The sequence below is a fragment of the Microtus ochrogaster genome, chromosome 6, assembly GCF_000317375.1.
Source record: "Microtus ochrogaster isolate Prairie Vole_2 chromosome 6, MicOch1.0, whole genome shotgun sequence".
NCBI classification, from domain to species: Eukaryota; Metazoa; Chordata; class Mammalia; order Rodentia; family Cricetidae; genus Microtus; species Microtus ochrogaster.
In genome coordinates, this window is record NC_022013.1 from 22,536,475 (window position 1) to 22,555,356 (window position 18,882).

The window sequence follows — 18,882 nt, forward strand, 5'->3', positions numbered from 1 at the left end:
CAAAAAAAAAAAAAAAAAAAAAAAAAAAAAAAAAAAAAAAAGAAACTGCTCCACAGACACAGCTATCCCCTGGACCACTGACAGTGTGATCCCCACTGAACTCGGACTTTCCACTACCTGTCTGTCCCTGCCCAGCAGCTAACTGAAAACCCTATTCATTCTCTGCTGTCCACCAGTCGTGTCTAGGGGCTGGTCTAGCTCAACAGTCTAGCATATCCTTAGCACCCCACCCCCTGAAAAAACAAGACTCCACACACCTGTAACTCAGAAACAAAGAGGACATTGTTCTGGAGTCTGCTGAACATTGGAGGAGGTGCTGAACAAGAGGTACTGAAAACCATCCTGACCACTGGTGGCCCAACACTTGAAACTCATGAAGCTGTGAAAGCCTCTGACTAGCGCCAAGTGCCTTTTTTTGTGCGCCTGCACCTAACTGTGAGGAGCTGCGTTTGTCAAGGTGGTGAAGCCTTTGAGGCTGGGCACATCAACCTGGTGACTAGGAGATAGGAGAGGATTGGTGGGCTGGGGAAACCCCCAGGGTGGTCAGCTGCTGCCTTGTACTGGTTAAAGACTAGCGCAAAGAGTAACCTCAAGATGCCACCAAAGATGACTTTCCACACAGGAAATGAGCAAAGGAAATACTTAGCTCTGAGGGGCGGGGGAACACTATGTCGTCGTTTGGATTTCAGAAGACCCACAGGTACAGGCTGGATCTTTAGGGGATTTTTGTAGCTTGAACTTACAGGTGGTAGGACCCTGACCCGGTGGGACTCCCTAGGTCACTGGGAGGGATGGGACTTCCATGTCATTGGAAGGGACTGTGGCAATCCCACCCTTCCCTTCTGCCCTTTTCCCCGGCTTATGACACTAACAATATGCCCAGGCCTACTCCAGCCTTTGCCATCCAGCACCCCATAGACTAGATCATAGACTAGAACACCCCAAAGTGAGAGCCAGACTAACCCCTTTCTCTTTATAGTTACCGTATGCATGTCACTGTAGTGATGGAAGAATCCCATCCATGTGATCGCTCTAGCCCCCTCCTTGAGTCCTGTTTTCTTCCTCCTTCACTCAGAAAAGTCCTGTCCCCTCCTGCCCCACGAAACGTCAGAGACCCTTTCTGCCTAGTTCTGCCCTCTCTCAGCTATTCTGCAGGAATGAACGACCTCTCCCTGACTACCACCAGAAGCGTTTTAATTGCTGCTTGTTTATTCAAAGTGAGTTCTCTCTGTTGCCCAGGCTGACCTTGAACTTAACCCTTCTGTCACCTCCCAAGTGCTGAGACTGTAGGGATGCACCATCACCACACCTAGCTGGGAAGTCTTTCTTTGTTTGTTTCTTTCTTTCTCTTTCTTTCTTTCTTTTTTTTTTAATATTTATTTATTTATTATGTATACAGCATTCCTTCCATGTATGTCTGCAGGCCAGAAGAGGGCACCAGACCCCATTACAGATGGTTGTGAGCCACCATATGGTTGCTAGGAATTGAACTCAGGACCTTTGGAAGAACAGTCAGTGCTCTTAACCTCTGAGCCATCTCTCCAGCCCCCATCTTTTTTTTAATGTTATGTGTACGGGTGTTTTGCTTGCTTATATGTCTGTGCACCAATTGTGTGCAATGCCAGAGGAGGACACAAGAGGGCATCAGATCCCCGGACCTGGATTTACAGAGCGTAGTTAGTCATCCCATGGGTACTAGAAATTGAACCTGGTCCTGGAAGGGCAGCTAGTACCCTTAACCACTGAGCCATCACTGCAGCTTGGGAAGTGCTTTCTTTCAGTGGATTTCCTGGAAAAGCCGTGAGTTCCCAATCCCTGGAGGTTTTAAAACAGAGACTGGCAGGGATGTCGCAGAAGTGATCCAAGACTCAGGGGAAGTTTGACAGAGATGTACCCTAAGGGTTCTGTAATCTGGAGTCCTTTGTCATAGATGGTGACATGGACGTACATCAGGACACAAACCTTTATCTATTTCTTGGCCCAGACCCTGTTCCCAGCCAAGCTAGTTCCTTTGCCTGGCTACATGGTAGTCTGGCCATCCAAGACTCTCCTGGAGAGTTGCCAAAGGCAAATCCTAGGTCAGGCCAGAAGCATTGACTCCAAAGCCTTGCTCCACTGGCGAGAGGGCTCCGAACAGCCTGGCATGGTGAGAAGTGCAAGAGGACCAAGGCTGAGATCTACATCCCTCATAATCCTGGCAGATGTCAGCTAGGGACCACTTTCCATGCTATAGTAATCACCCACTGTCTCTTCTGATGAGGTGTTTAAGGACGTAAAGTCAGTGGCCCAGGCAGGGGAAGGAACTCTGCCAAGGATACACAGCAGGTTCCTCTTCCTTGATCTCCACCCTCCCTTGCCAGCATTCCCCTCCTCCATTTCTACCTCCTCACGGTTCCAGCAGAATACAGTCCTGAACAAATGTCTCGGGCAGTGGTAAGGGCAGAAATAAACAAAGTCTGTGTTCCTAAGAACACTTACCACGTTGATGAACACCATGGTGGCTGGCCTCATCCTGGAGGAGACAGGGATGGAGATGAGCCGGCCCAGGGTGATGAAGCCCCAGAAGAGGCTGGGGAGGTAACCAGCCGTCTTGTGTCCGACAGACAGTGGCTTCTCCACAGCATAGCTATACACAAAGGCAGAATACGCACCCTGTGTGAAGAGTGGAGAGAGTGAGCCTCACTGAGCACGCCAGGGCCTCAGCTGGGACAGGCTGGGGAGGGCGGGCAGAGGCCATCTGGTCTTGTCCCTGGTGGCTCAGCCCAAGATGCCCTGGGAGCTAAGATCATGTGGTACACTCACACCCAAGCTGAGGACAGAAATGGTGCCACATAGGGCACCTGAGATATCACTAGGTCCCCATGGGGAATCCCTACAAGGCTTGGGCAGACAGGCCTGGCTAGAAGGAAAAGGGCTTAGCCTCTTGCTTTACAAATGAAAGAAAGAGAGGAGAGGGGTCCACGTTCACCCTAGAGCGGTCTGCTGTGGCCTGAGGCTTGTGAATAGGGCCTTCTCTTAGGAAAGTCCCTCCTACAGCAGTCAATCACAGCCAATCAGGATGTCCCTAACCTAGAAGACTTCTGGAAAGGGCACTAAATAGAGTTGACAGAGTCACCCACTGGATGGACAGATAGGCTGGAATGTTTATGACATGAGCTTGTGAAGCCCCATTGACAGCACACCAGAGTTTATATAGTGTGGCCTTTCACAGGGCAACAGGGCTGTGAGCTGTCAAAACTGTGGGTCACAGCCAGGCATGGTGCTTTTGGGAGAAGGAACAAGAGTTCAAAGCCAGCCTAGGCTACATTTGATCAAAACAGAGCAAAGCAACTAGAACTGAAAAATCTTGGGTCACATAGAATTGGAAATAAAACAAACAAAACACCAGACAGGGCTCTTTCTAGAATTCACCAATAAAACCAAATGGTGAGAACAGAACAGATTCCTGGTCCTCACGGGCTGTGGCCACTGTAGAAGATGAGCAGGACACCAGTTCATTGCTCTGTAGGCGAAGTTCTGCAGACCCCTTGTGCTTTTTTATCTTCTTCCCAGTCCAGGCTGGGTACCACGGTAGAGGCCTCTCAGCAGAGCATGCTAAGATGAAGGCTCACCATCATCCCGTCGGTCATGAAGAGGACCAGAGCGGCTGTGATGTGGATGGCGAAGAAAGAGCACGGGGCACCCCGGAAGTTCCTCCTCTGACAGCAGCTGAACAGGTCCTCCTGCCCTGAAGGAGGCACAGAAGGGTGGGGAGTGTCAACCCTAGTCTGCTCGCCTAGTTAGGGGGGTCAGCAGAGGCTGCTTGCCGCCTCCACATTCCCAGCTTTCAGGTACCTGTGAGGAGCAGCCACTATTCTTTGCCCACTCCTGGTAGAACTCAGGCTCACAGAGGTTAACTAACTCCCCTAAGGTAACCCGGGAGAGAGTAGAGAGGATGGAGACAATCTTCCCTTTTCATTCTTCCTGCCAGGTAGCTCCATCTCTTACTTACCTTACAAAAACTGCCAGGACCAAAGATTGTTTCTGACCCCTAGCCCTGCGCTCTAGGTTCATCTTCTGGGTGTGGGGTTTCTAGGGCAGCCAGGAGAGATTACAAGAGCCCGCACCTGATTGTGACTGAAACCTGGGGGCCAGTGAGGAGGTGTCGTCCTTCTCAGCAGGCCGGGTCTCCAGTGCCAGCTCGTCTGCAGACAGGAGCAGTGGCTTCCGCTGGGGGCAGGTCAGCAGCCGCTCCTTGGACAGCAGGAGGAGAACAGCCAGGGGCACTGGGAGCTGAGGGCGGTAGAGGGGGCAGGAGGGTCTGGCTTGCTACATGTGGTCCATGCGGCAGGCTCACAGTCCAAGGTGCCCACCTCACCAAGAGCCTTTGCCAACCCATGAGCCAGGCATCTGGGTACCATCTAGGCTTGGTGTGAGCACTGCTGGCCTTGGCCACACCTATTTCTCACAGGAGATAGGGAAGCCTTTCAAAGCCTGGATTTACAAGGGTCCTGACTACTTAGGCCAGGTGCCGGGTGACCGGCCACTAACACCCTTACTCCCAATACTGCTACAGCACAGTGCCTCTTGTTTCTGTGTGTCACAGCCCGATAAAATGTGACTGGGGGTGGCAGTCTGGAAAGAGCACTCACTGTTCTTGCAGCGGGCTTAGATTTAGTTCCCAGTACCCACATGGTGCTTCACTACTGTCTATAACTCTAGTTCCCGGGCATCCGACACCGTTCTCTGGCCTTCGCAGTCACTAGATGCACCTGAGATACACTGACACGCAGGCAAAACACTCATACGCATCATGTCATTTTTGAAAGTGCCATCAAGGGGCAGAGGATGCGGCTCAGTGGACGGTACCTGTCTACCCCTGGGTTTGTCTCTGGTACTATCAACGGGTGAGAAAAATGTGCTGAAAAGATTTGTTATCACATTTCCCAGATGGGACAATAGAGGCTCAAGGTTATTATACAGCCACAAACTGTTAGGACTGGAGGAGACCTGGGAGGTCAACTAGACACAGAGAGTGCAGGGTCCCCCACACGGCCAGCACTGGTTTTCGGATTCCAGCCTACATGCATGTTCCTACCTCTGGGCTGCTCGAGTGATGCTGTATCCTCGGAGGGTACTGAGCTCTGTTAGGAGCTAGATGACTAAGCTAGAAAACACAGGCACGGGAAAAGTGCCTGTCTCCCCTCCCCCTGCCCAGCTCTCTGCTCCCAGTTAGTCCCAAAGGTGCTCCCTAACCCAGTAGGAAACTCCTCCTACTTCTGAGGTTGCCTGGAGAAGCAGCCACTGCCTCCCACAGGTGTTCCTGCCCAGGCCCAATCACTCTCACTACCAGGAAACTTTATGAAATCTAACTGCTGTTCTTCCTGGTCTGGCTGTAAAGATGCTCACAACAGTTTGAAGACAAAAAGCCACCCAACCCCACGCCGACACTTCCCTGTGGTGCTCTTGAGAGCCTATTTCAACACTTGAAAGGCAGCCAAGGTCACAGTTAGGTGTGTTGCCACACACCTGGAGTCTCTGCTACTCAGAAGGCAGGAGCTGAAGATCAAGCCCAGGGCACCCCAAGTGTAACCCCAACTCACAATTTACAACAACAAACAAGTTCAAACAGCCCTTGGAGACCTGCATGGCAAGAGACCTGTGTCTCTGTGCTGGGGAGACTCAGCCCTCCCTCCAGCAACTGGGGAAGCAGGAAGCAGGCATGGAGGCCTCAGCAGCAGAAAGCCTGACAGAAAGCCAAAGGGAAGCAGCTGAACCCCAGGCCTGGCACTTGGGAGGCCTGAGGAGGTGGGTGAAGGGAACGGCTTCACGACAGATTAGCTGGCAGAAACATACCTTGCTTTTACAGGAATCTCATTCGGGGACACCGGTGCCACCCTGAAGACCAGCCAGTGCCGGGCAGGTGTGTATGTGTGTGAGCATAAGGAAGTCAGTCCATCTACTGCTGTAATTCCTTCGGCTGCGGGCTATTTATGTTCAGACACACACAAATAGAGAAATTCCCGGAAATCTTGTAGCAAGCAGCCTCGCCAGTCTGCACCTTTGTGGGGAGAACAGACCCTGGGCCTATGCAGGGCTTCCTGCACGCAGAGTCATCGCAGGGATCCTTCCCTAAGCAGGGATGCAGGTTCAAAGCTGCCTTGATCCAGAATGGTGGCCACCATTATAAAAGGGACAGGAGAGAGGAAAAGTGGTACCTTGTTGAGGGCATCACTGACCTTCCAGCCCAGGGAAAGGAGCAGACTAGGCCTCTCTCAGTTCCCTATCAGGGCCTCAGGCCAGTGAGGTTTGACACCCCTCTGCATGCCCAGCACTGATCTGGTCGGGGCTTAGGGCCCTTTCAGTCCTTTATGCAGGCATTCCTCTGAAGCAGTGCAGTAGCCAACGGCCTCTGGAAGATCGGGAAGGCCTACGGCAGAGAGGCCCTGGGCGAAAGTGAGGAGGCTCGCACAGCCTTTCTCCCACAGCCAGGCTATTGGCCACCTGGAATATCTTCACTTCTGGCCCATGGATGAGGCCAGTCATTAAGATGGCTTGAGCGGTCACTCCCAAGCCTGGTGGGTGGGGGGACCAACAATCTCCCCTGGGCTCCCAGGGGATCCTCTTGAGGTGCAGAGCACTGGAGGGTTCTAGGTGGAAGCCAGAATCAACGCTGACTTGGCCATGTGCACGAAAGGGGCCTGAGCGGCTAAGCTGGTCGGGGTCAGTGGTCTCTGTGTTGTCTAGTGTCTTGTTAGTGACCCAAACTGGAGTCACATGGAAACAGGGAACCTAAATTGAGAAAATGCCCCATCAGATTGGCCCGAGGTCGCGTCTGTCGGGCATTTTCTTGATTTATGCTTGGCGTGGGTGGTGTTGCCCCTAAGCAGGTAGTCTTGGGTTGCTTTATAAAAGCGAGCTGGGGGGAGCAGGGAACAGCAGTTGAGAGCACTGGCTGCTCTTCCAGAGAACCCCGGTTCAATTCCTAGCACCCACATAGCAGCTTACACACGTCTGTAACTCCAGTTCCAGGGGTTCTGACACCCTCACACAGACATACATACAGGTGAAACACCACAGAACATAAAATAAAAATAAATTATTTAAAAAAAGCAAGCAGTAAGCCACGGGGAGCAAGGCAGCAAGCAGTGTTCCTCCATGGCTTCCGCTTCAGTTCCTGCCTCCAGGCTCCCGCCCTGGTTTCCCTCCATCATGGGCTATAAAGCGAAAGCCAAAATAAACCCTTTTCCCCTTTAGCTGCTATGGTCACAGAACAAACCAAACGAGGACAGTCTCTCTGTCGTTTCTACCACAGGAAGCAGGAACTCAAGGCGCAGGGCCCAGGAGATCCCCATCAGTGATGAAGGACCCCAGAGAAGAAGCCACTATCTGCCATGATGGGCCTCTTGGTCATGGAGGAACAGAAGCGATTTTCCACAAGCCTCAGAGAACTTGGAAGCTGACCCTGATTTTCACTGTGTAAACATAGCCACAGCCTTCCTTTCTTGAGAACTGCCAACACAGAGTCACAGTGAGGGACTTTGGAGATGATCCCTACAGGTCACTTCTCTCCCCTGACTGGGGCCAGGCATGTTTCTTGGGTCTGAAAATTCTGTGCTGGGAAGCTGGACTGGGAGGCCTGCATTGTTCCCAGCTCCTTACCCTACCTGCACCAGGGACACTTACGTTGATGAGAGCCATGATCCAGAAGGCATAGGATACGTGGTTCTCTGTCGAATCCTTTGGGGGCAGCCTAGGGATCGTCTGATTTGACCAAGGTTGGGTTGCTGCATGATGCTGGCCCAGGACCGGGGATGCATGGAACAGGTGGCTTCTGGAGGTGGCATTGGCTGTGCTATTAGCAGGAAAGCAGTTGGCCTCTGACAGGAAGGGATCAGCAATCAGGGGGCTCAGCAGAGCACCAAAGCCCACGAAGAAATGGAGGACCTGGGTGGGGGGTGGGTACCACTCAGCCTGCTTCAGGACTTGCTTCCAGAGGGTGCAACCTCCCCTCACCTTTTACCTGGTGTCCCAGCCAGGGTCCCCCTGCCTGGCCCGAGAGTTGGGAGGAAGACTCAGGAAGCAGGAGAGAGAAGGAAGAACGTCGAGAAAAGCCCCCTTGCGCCACACTCGATACCTGGGGTAACTGGTGTGGCAGGAGTCAACCCTTCCTCCCCCCTCCCTTCCCCAACTCTATTGGCATTGGTGCTGTGCCCGTTATGGTGGTCAGTTTCACCAGCTTGATTGGACTAAGACACAGCTGGGGCACTAGGAAAGCACCCCTCTGGGGATGTCTGTGAAGGCATTTCCAGGAAAGCTTAACTAATGAGGGAAGACCCACCCCAAATATGGGTGACCCCATTCCATCAGCTGGGGGCTGAGGCTGAGTCACAAAAGGAAAAGGAGACAGCCAAAACCTGGCATTCCCCTGTCTGTTCCCTGGTTAGTGCCAAGGACTGAGCCACTCCTGACCACACCGTTCCTCCCCACCCCCCCATCATGGACTGCATCCCCCTAAACTGTGAGCCAAAATTAACTCTATTCCCTTAACTTGCTTCCTTGGGTACTTGGTAACAGCTACAAAAGCTGGGTGACTGGAAGGAAAGAGGAGAGGAGGAGAGAGATGTGAGAACGGACAGCGAGCCCTCAGTAACACTGCCTTTCCTCGTTAGAGAACTTTAGTTAACACCGGGATTCCTGGGAGAGGCCAACAAGGCAGGCAGAGATCACCTCTGGAGAGAGGGAGAAAGCCAAACCCAGGTATTAGCTTACTGACGGTGTGTGGCCCAGCTAGTAAGTGATCAGGACAGGCTGAGCCACCACCATCCCTGGGGACAGCCTGGGAGCTCCCTACGCTCTGCCCAGTACCCAGCCTCCCCCTGTGCAGCTCACCTGAAGGAAGAAGGCTGAGTCCTTCTGGTATATCCTCACCAGCTGCATGTTGGCCACGGTGTCGATGCAGCCCATGGCTAGGCCCGCCAGCGCTATGACGGAGGCCAATACCTTCACATCATGGCAGAAGGGGATGACAGCAAATACCAGGGAGATGGCCAGGGTAGAGGTGAAGAGGGCCCATAACGATTGGGCCAGGCTGGGCAGGGGAGAGCTGGAGTCAGCAGAGGAGCCCAGAGCCTCCCTGGAAGGCCCCTGCTCCTCCCCACTGCTCTGCTACCAGTGGGAAGGGAACTGCTCACAAGCTGTGGGCTGCAGGCAGGTGCATGAGTAAGTGCGTCCTAAGTGCAGCAATAGCCTCTCATGGCTGCCACGAGTACTCCGGATGTCATCATACTGGTGCTCACTAAGCTCAGCTACTATGTTATGTTGCTAAAACCTTAAATTACCCACTTTAAGCAATTCTGTGAGACAATATTCCTGTCCCCCCAGGGAGGCTCCTTTAAGTATCTTCAAGGGACATCTACAGATAAGGATTGGGGACCCAGGATGAGCCTGAGCCTAGAAGTCCTCAGCTGGGCAAGAGTAGGGCCAGGTAAGCTACGTGTACCCTTCACACAGGAATTGACAAGGCCTGTCTTTCCAGGCAGAGCCAAGCTGCCAGGAGCAAAGCTACAGCACAGAATCTGGTTTATTCAGTACGCCTCTTCAAGGACAGAGGTCAGGGGCTATCCCCACAGAGACCAGTGTGAGTAGTTCCTGGTTTAGACAGACATCAGAACATGTGGAGGACTATCCCCATGAGAGATGGATGTCAAGATCCTTTTGGCAGGGAGTTCTACCTTATAACCAAGTGCCTAGCGACAGGATCAGGCTTGTGTGTTTAGGACCACTCTATAGGCTAATGGGCTGGGTTGGGGGAAGAGCTTGGGCAGCAAGAAGGCTCTGGAGGCTGTGGAAGAATGTCCTCAGATTATGAAAAGGGAGAGGGGTGATTCCAGAACACTGGAAGAGCAGAGGGGACCCCCAGAGGTGGAGCAGACTGTCTTTTGCCAGCACTCAACTCTGGTCTCCCGGGCACTCAGCCACCTCATCTCCTTGCATCCGATTAAAGCCTTTATCAGAGGAGTTCTGTTGATAGCAGCGGTTCATTATTTTGTTATTTTCTCATTTCCAGGCTGATCTGCTGAGGAGATCACTGTTCATGACCCCTGTCTGTTCCCACTCGGAACCTGGGGGTAGACTTGCTTCAAGGCCCGAATGAAGATGGTAGAGGGAAGGGGCTACAACATGGCTGCAGTCTTACAGCTGTCCCTTGGTCCCTGCTCTGACATTCCCCAGCCCTGACCACCCAGCTAACCTTACTCCGGCTCTTGCTTGTGTTCCTGCTTCCTGCTCTGTGATACCACATCCCACTGGCCTCTTCCTCCGAACCCAGTTCAGAGGGGATGCCTATGCACACAGGCTTGACGAAAATGGTAGACCTTAACTTTCCACCCTCTCTATCTCCTTCCACACTTCCTTTCCTTGTCTAAGACAGGCAGGCAACCTCTTGCAGACCAACTTTGGGAATAGCAAGAGTCACTTCGATATGTACCTTCACCGACCCATTACCATGACCTCACTCACAGGCCAAGTACAAATACTCTCTGAGGAATTAACCCATTATGTATGGCAGCTCTCCTAGCACTCTGAGGTAGAAGGAGGAAGACAGAGAGTTCAGCACAGCCTGGGCTACACAGCGAGACCATTTATCAAAAATGCAAAAGAAACCAAACAATTGGATGAGACCTGGAGAAGTGGCCATACTGTGTGTCTAGTGTGTGTTTATCAGGTGTCCTGGGGTACGGCTTGTGTGGAAGTGGTCCAGGACAGCCCTCAGGCTTCTCGCAAAACCCTGAGGGCATGGAATCTAAGACCAGCAAGCTGTGACAGAAGAAACCACAGGGAGGTAGGGAAGGGGAGGAAGGGTAAGGCCTGGTGTTGCCATGTGTGCAGAAGCACCTACATTCATCCACAGTGGTACAGACTTTTAGTACACGTGAGCTGAGCATACTGGGAGGTGGACCTCACGCCTGTGCCCATTTGACTCATGAGTGAACCCAGGCTAGGAGGAAGCAGAAATGGAAAATCCCTTCCCTCTGTCTCCTGCCAGGACTTGGGCTGTAGTTGGCGTCTAAGCTGGCTACCAGAGTCTGGAAGGCTGACCCCCACATTTGTCCTGAGAGTAGACCAGCGGTTCAGTCTTGCAGGTGTTGTAGACATTCCAGAAATCCTCCAGAATGGAGCGTGGCTCCCAGGGCCAGGCTAAAGTATATGCACTGCCGATTTTAAATCCCTTTCAGGAAGGTGGGTAACTGGAGATTACAGAGTAATGTTAAAAAGATTTTGACATCAAAGACACAGTAGACTGTGTGATGAAAACACTTGGTTCGAGGCTCATCTCTGTTCTGCCCAAAGTGTGACCCGTGGCAAGTCACTACCTCTCCCCTCTTGAGCCTCGGTTTCCTCCCCTCTAACTGAGGATAGCCAAGTGCTCCATCTTAAGGCCTCATGCGGTTCCCTCTCCAGTTCTCATCCCTCCTTACAGCGCTGGGCTTCCTCAGCAGGGCCCAGGATATGTGCCAGCGAGAAGAAGGCCGGGACCAGTGCCAGCTCTAGGTGTCTTCCTCGCCTTTCTAGTGAGTGATCCTTGTAGGTTGATCCAGGAATGCCCCAAGAGCCCACCTCCTGGCCCCACGGTGTGTACTAGTGAGAGCAGCTCAGCTAGCACCTAGGGACCTTCTCACCTTACAGGAAGCTGAGGTCTAGATGGGAAGACAGCAGTGTGGAACTGAGCCCAGGGGCTTGATGCCCAACTGAGGCCAACATCTAGCAGAGCGCCACTGACCTGCCCTCTACTGGAACTCAGACATGAATGTTAAATGAATCTCTTTCCTCCAGGGCCTAAGAAACATATGCCAGAAAGCCTGATAAATGGTCAAGTTACTTATTAATGACTTCACAGGAAGCCGTAAATGGGAGTGGAGAGAAGGAGGGGCCAGCATCCTCCTTCAAGTTGGCTGAGATTAAGGAGGCATTGCTTGCTGGGCCACTTTGGCTCTGTGACCTTGAGTGAGCTGCTCTAACCCCTCTCAGCACTGGTTGCCAGGTATACATGTGACCACCTTGGTGTGTCCCTGCCTTGGGCACCTGGTGCCGTGAAAAGCAGGCAGGGCCACTCCTGCTCTCTGTCTGCAGCTGGGGAGAACTCTACTGAGGCCTCATTCCGCGCTGCTGGAGTCACCCCAGGATCTGGGATACCGCTGTTCTCCTCAGGAACTCCCTCCGTGGCAAGATGCTCGGGGCCTCTCCTTTCCCAGTTCCAATGGACCCATCTCTTTCTATAGAAGACCCAGGGAAGGGATGGGGACAGATTGGTGGGAGTCCCAGGAGAAGCCTTACCTACCTACTTGAGGGAAAGAAAGTCCTTTCAGGAACTAGGATCAGTTGGCAATTTTCTCTCAAGCCAGGCTGGTGGGGGCAAGAAGGGCTCCCTATACCGCAGTCACCTCAAGCCTCCGTATGGATGTTCATGGCCCCATGTTGGGGAGGCAGGACTGCCCTGTTTGACCCAGGCTGTGGCTGCACCCTGCCCCAGTGTCTCTCTGGGTGCTGAACATTTGCAAAGTGCCTTAGAGCCAAACCTTAGGTCTGTCTGCCCAGACACCTCTCCCCCAGTTCCTGACATACCTGACCTGTTTCTCAAGAGGCAGTTCTTTTGCTGTATCAGACACCCTTGTAAGGACGGCCCCATAGGCTTGCCTGCCCCTTTTTTATGCATCGTTTCATTTACCTGACCGCCTACTTGTGAAAATCTGGTTATTTCCACTTATTTATGACGAGTAATGTGCACATCCAGGCACACATTTTGGTGTGGGCAAATGTTTTCCCTTCTCTTGAGCGTAGACTGAGGAGCAGAACTATCGGGTTCATGCTAACTCCATGCTGAAGCTTTGCTTGTCTTATTTTGATTGAGACAGGTTCTCAGGTAGTCTAGGCTGGCCTTAGAGGCCTTATGTAGTGAAGGATAGCTATGAATCTCCATCCTCTTGTCTCCGTCTCCCACGGACTGGGACTACAGGCTTACACAAGAACCTTTCTGGTGCTGAACTCCCGGTAGGACTCTGGCACATGGTGGACAAGCTGTTGACGGGACAAACAGAGGCTTCTGGAAGTGAGGTCAGTCAGAGCCCAGCCCAGAGAGGGGAACTGGAGGTGTTGCGGTCCAGGGTCTGCAAGGGGCCAGTGACTCGAGATACAAGTGGACTTGGAGCTGGCTATGAGGAAGGTGTGAAACTCACTTAGCTCTAAGGGTTTGCAGGAGGGATTTTTAGCTGGGTCTAGGCAGCAGGAGACTTGATGATAAGAAGGACTTAAGATTTAAAAAGATAGATAAGGAAGGTGACAATTGGCGCGTGTAGCTATCCAGCCCTCGACCACTTAGTGCAGGGGAGAAGCCAAGGAGATGCTGGCGATCTTAGATTGTCAATCTACTGATTTCCTGAGATAAGGGGCTTTCCCAGCTGACCGGGGTGATTAGACAGGTCCCACAAAACCAGAAAAAAACCTTTTGTCTAAATACCCCTTATCTGTCCTGTCAATCACATACCTCCTCAGCCTGCCAGCCACATGGCTTTCTATGTCTCTTCTCTAGATTTCCTCTTTGCGCTCAGCAAGATTTTCCTAGGGAGGCTCCAGTTCAGGATCCAGTGGCTGTTCCTCCTCTGCTGGCCCTGCAGATGGCCTTCTTTAAAGGCCAAGCCCTTTGTCTCTGCTAAGGGGAGCGGAGGAAGGCTGGGTTGCCCTGGGGTCCCACTCCAACACTTGCCCTACAGAGGCATCTAGAAGGCTCCCTGTGGCCCAGGGCCCTCAGATTAGGCAGGAGATAGGATCTAAGCAGAACCCTAAAGCAAAGCATCTGTGTGTCTCTCCCGCTCCCCTCTCTACAGCTGGCCCCTGAGATTGGTTAAGGCAATCCCCCATTCTGAGTGCCAGCCTGGCGCACTGACTGGTAATCACTTAAGCTGAAAAGCACTTCCTTGCAGGGACATTAGCATTTCAACAGACGGGGAGGTTGTGCTCCCCACTTTAGAGGCCACTTCAGGATTGGCTGGGCTTCTGTTCACTTCCAGGGTGGGAATGGGGAGACTGCTCAGACTTAGCCAGGTGGGGGCCATCATTGCAGACACCCAGAATCTCCCCTTCTTCCCCACCAGAACCCTGCTTTGCTCCATACCAAAGAAAACAGTTCTTGGTCTTGAAGCTGTGAGGGCCGAGACTTAGAATTTAAAGGCCAACCCCGAGAGTCCTGCCTGGCTCTGGAAGAGCCCAGAGGTCCACACTGCCTTCCCAGGGACTGTCAGAGCTCAAGAAAACTCAGCTCATGAAGACCGACAGGATATCTATGCATCTCCATCTCCTGCACAGACCTTAGCAATGGAGCAGTCACAACAGAGCGGGAGCCCCTTCCAAGGCACCTGGGACTCTGGACAAACGCCCACATGCAAACCCTGGAACTGTGCAATGTGGGACAAAGTCCCCCTTTCTTTCCTTCCTTCCTTCCTTCCTTCCTTCCTTCCTTCCTTTCCTTTCCTTTCCTTTCTTTCTTCCCTTTTCCTTTTCCTTTTTTTTTTGTTTTTGTTTTTTGTTTTGGTTGCTTGAGACAAGGTCTTGCTATGTAGCCCAGGCTGGCCTTCAACTCAAGGTTCTCCTGACTCAGCCTCTGGAGAGCTGGGATTACCACACCTAGGTGAATTTCATAACCACTCTATGCCTCTGCTTCCTCGTGTATAAAACAGAGACAATATTATTACTTTGCAGGGCTGTAGTGAAAATGAAATGGGTTGATACAAGAACTAAGAATAGCCCTGGCACAGGCCTTCTGCACAATGGTTTAGTAACTATTGTTGACATGGCCGTGGTTTCCTGCTGCAGGGCTCTCTCTCTCTCTTGCCTATTCAGAGCCCTGGTGGATAAGGAACCTAGAGACAGGAGCAAAGCCAGGGAGAGGTAGCCCAGTTGGATGTGTATGTCTTCCCATTTCAGAAAGACAGGCTTAGAATGATCCTCATTCGCCTTCCTGTTTGCACTACATATGTTCCTAAAAAGTCCTAGGAAGGAGAGCTTCTCCAAGTCACATCCGTGAGGATCAGGAGTGTGGCCCAGCAGCAGGGAGCTTGCCTGACACACATGCATCCATGGGTTTCACGCCCAGCACCCCCACACAACGACAGACTCCCCTCCTCTGACAGTCAGAGATATTCCCTCTTTCTCTTCATTAATTTTCTAGGTTGAACAGGTCTTTAAAATTCCTGTATATCTGACCCTATCCCAAACTGACAAAAAAAAACCCAAAAATCAAAAAGCAACAACAAAAAACAAAACAAAACAACAACAAAAACCACTGATAGGTACAAGACTTGCTTTGGAAAATTCTTGCATTTGCAAGAGAATATGGGGGAAATGAAAATCGTCACTTTGCAATTCTGAGGTATGGCAGGCTCTGGAATGCTTTGACTGGGGTCCACTTTCTGTGGACATCTGTACTGCATCTTCCCACCGCTGCTGCACACACAGCTGGAGGATTAAGCACTTAGAGCCTTCGGGCCCAGAATGGTCTCTACACCCAGATATTTTAATTACTTATTTTGCGATAGACCTCCCAACCGTGGTTTTACAGTCCAGGTGGAATTTGGAGGACCACATAGCAGCCTCAGCTCTAGGTCTCTCTCTGTTCCTGACTGAACAGAGAAGGAAGGCTGCTGCCCTTCTGGGAGAGGGACTTCTATACAGTTAGCCAGGAGAATAACACTCTGCGTGGCACCCAAAGGGTGTCATTCCGAGTGCCAGAGAGAGATCAGAGCTCTGTCCTGGCAGAGGCCAGGGAGGAGTAACAAGATAGAGGGGTAGAGAGGGGGACCCTGGGCACCAGAGATAGAGGATGGATGAGAAGCTTTATATTTCTCTACTTGGCCCTCACTATACAGTCTCAGAGACCCAAGGGCTCAACCTCCGCAGACCAGCGCTGGCTCCCTCAGGAGACCCCAGGAGCTTACCACCTGTGCCAACTGATGCGGAGCTACTAGTAGTAGACCCAACAATGGGTGCCTGTTCAAACCCACAGGCCAGTCCTGTCACCGAGAACTGCTCCCTGAACTGGCACCACCTCAGTGCCAATTCCACCTCCAGTGCTGGGGCTACAAAACCTCAAGAGGAGTAGCGAAATAAGGGTCCTACGCATCTCTGTACATTCCATCATTTCTTGGCTGGTGGGCACGGAGAGCGGGGGCGGAACGGTTTTAAGCTCTCTCAGGGGTGAGTGAAGGCAAATACAGAGCCCAGAAGTCACCTTCAGTCCCGGGAGAGTTTTCCGGGAGAGCTTGTGGTGGGGGAGGGAGGCAGCCCCTGGGCTAAGACCCAGTCCAGCAGGGCAGGTGGTCGCAGCTGCGGGGAAGTGGAGGGGCGCGCGGGCGCGACACTCACGTCCTCTTGAAGACGCCCCCGAGGGCGCTGCCCAGCAGGAGGCAGAGCTGCTGCGAGAAGAAGACCCAGGAGATCTGGGGCAGCGAGCTGTGCGTTTGGCAGCGGAGGTCCAGCAGCGTGGGCCCCAGGAAGGCGATGCACAGGCCGAAGCTGAAGAAGACGCTCCAGTAGGTGAGCGTGGGCTGCAGGTTGCGGCGGAGCAGCCCCGACACCCGGCCGTCGCAGCCCATGACTCGGCCGGCTGCTCGCAGCGAGCCCAGGGCCGAGTGCGGCGGTCGACAGGAGGCCGGGCGGGAGGAGGAGTAGAGAGGAGGGGAGCGCCAAGCGGCTGCCCCGCCCTCGGCCAGCGCGGGGACGCCCGGCGGTCGGGGGCGCCGTGGACGCACGTGTCCCGCCGCGGGGACCGCCCTGCCTCGCCCCGCCTTGCCTCGAGTCCCCGGGGACCCGGGCTGGAACCCACCCGGGCACGACCCGCCGGCTAGCGCCAAACGCTCCACGAACCCCACACTGCAGCCTTTCCTCTTGGAGACCTGAATCCTCTTCAGTTGATCCTGGGGGTGCCGCAGGTAGACTTCGAGGATCTGCCAGTGCCTCCCTCTACCCCACCCCGAGAGAAAAAGTAGTCTCGTGTGTACATTGTTTTCTTGTGGCTTTCATTTGTAACCTAAAGGGTTTAGCATATTGTCCCTTGGAGCCCCCTTTTCCACCCCTAGACACTTGGACCATCGTTTTGCTGCTTTTAGGTTCTGGGATTGATTCTAGGGCCTACAGCATGGTAGGCGAGTGTCCCCAGTCTTAGAAACTTAGGTCTTCTCCACTCTAAACTTGGGGATAGGAGGGCTAGCACCGGCACCTGTCCGATAGCAGGTGTGATAGCAGGTGTGACATGCAGGAAGACTATTTCTTCCCAGTGCAGTGAGGGAGGGCAGAAACCCTAGGACTTCTAGAGTAATTCTGAGATAATCCTCCAGAGTTCTCGTTCTTGAAAAGGTCTGCACAGGGTGGAGGGGCTTGTTTAGGCTCCAGGACCTTGCTGCAGACCCCAGTAACCCTGGATGGTTGTGTGTGGTCCCGCCTCTGATGGAGCTAGGATGTGCCTGTACCAGAATCTAGGAGCAGAGCAGTAAGGCCCTTCGGTGTCTTTCTTGCCATGTGTTCTAATAGTGGTGGAGGTAAATACATCTTGCCCGCTTGTATCTAGGGGTACCAGGACTGAAAGTTCCCAGACAGCGTTTGGCTGAGTGACCCCCGTGGCGACTTGGCATGAAGTAGAGACCATCAGTTTCTCTTGCAGGCACACTGCCTCAAAATGCTACCCCATACCTGTTCCATCCTGCCCTGGACACGTCCTGTCCTGGGCTGTATTCATCAGAGGAAGGCTCCAGCCCGCTGTCTCAGTCACTCTGTGTGGGTGATGGCAGGGACTACCTTAATGGTAGTAAGGGTGGGCTTTGCAATACTTGTTATAAAGTACAAAGTTACCATCTAGAAAAAAATGTCATAATCACCAGCTTTTGAGTCCTCTCAGCCACTGCTGCAACATTCTAGAGCAGTGAAGCTCAGAAATGGGGAGGGTGACCTCGGGTTCAGACCCCTGCCTCCTCTCGTTGTCCCAGTGATAGCTTGATTGCTTTGTTCCTGACTGACACTTCTACTGATGGAGACTTTGCTTGCCATGTTCTTCTCATTTTTAATGTTTTTAAAAGATTTATTTATTTTATGTATCATTTGCCCGCATGTATGTGTGTGCACCTGGTGTATGCCTGGTGTCGGTGGAGGTCAGCAGAGGGTGTCAGATCACCTGGAACTGGAGTTACAGATGGTTGTGAGCCACCGTGTGGGTGCTGGAAATCTGATATGGGTCCTCTGGAAGAGCAACCAGTGCTCTGAATTGCCGAGCCATCTCTTCAGCTCCTGCTGGTCATTTCCTGGAGACCAGCTTCCATCGTGAGTCAGCTCTCGGGTAGGCTGTCTTACACTGAGCCGAAGTGTCCTTCTTGTAGCTAGCTGTTCCCCAAAGCCTCACACAGAATGACCCTCCTGCTCTGCACCTGTTAGTCCTTCCAACATGGGATCTGGATGCAGGGATTTCACTTCTCCAACCAGGTTACCTGGAGCTCTTCGTGATTTTTCCAGATGGTGCATTCCAACTGCCTTGCCCTACCTACCAGCTGGCTTCTCTGCCACAACGGCCATGACCCTGATAACTGGGAGCAGCCCAGTGTCTGGGCTGATAAAAATATTTTATAGTTTGATCTGAATAGAAGTTGCTGTTGACTTTTAGAGGATACCTCCAATATATTGCTTGCTTTTTTTTTTTTTTTTTTTTGGCAAGCTGAGCAATTCAAATTAAACAGAAAGCAAAAGTCTTAAAGTGTTTGAAATCGGGACCCTGTAGCCTGTGCTTTCCTTTCTTCTCCCTTCTCCCTTTCCCTTCCACTTTCCCCTTCTCTTTCCCCTCTCTTCCCCTCTTCACCCCTTTCCTCT

At 52.5% G+C, this 18,882-nt stretch overlaps 1 protein-coding gene across 2 annotated transcripts in view; it reads right to left on the bottom strand.

The window, feature by feature from the left end:
- Mfsd4a (major facilitator superfamily domain containing 4A) overlaps positions 1-16,720 on the bottom strand; it is a 37,973-nt gene extending 21,253 nt beyond the window's left edge. For both annotated transcript variants that reach the window (XM_013346758.2, XM_005348336.2), the window contains exons 1-6: positions 16,396-16,720; positions 8,872-9,070; positions 7,666-7,926; positions 4,107-4,272; positions 3,612-3,727; positions 2,479-2,652 (exon numbers count right to left, since the gene is read on the bottom strand). In XM_013346758.2, coding sequence (XP_013202212.1) covers positions 2,479-2,652; positions 3,612-3,727; positions 4,107-4,272; positions 7,666-7,926; positions 8,872-9,070; positions 16,396-16,625 — 1,146 coding nt within the window. In that variant the 5' untranslated portion in view covers positions 16,626-16,720. The remainder of the gene's footprint in view (positions 1-2,478; positions 2,653-3,611; positions 3,728-4,106; positions 4,273-7,665; positions 7,927-8,871; positions 9,071-16,395) is intronic.
- Positions 16,721-18,882: the final 2,162 nt, after the last annotated feature.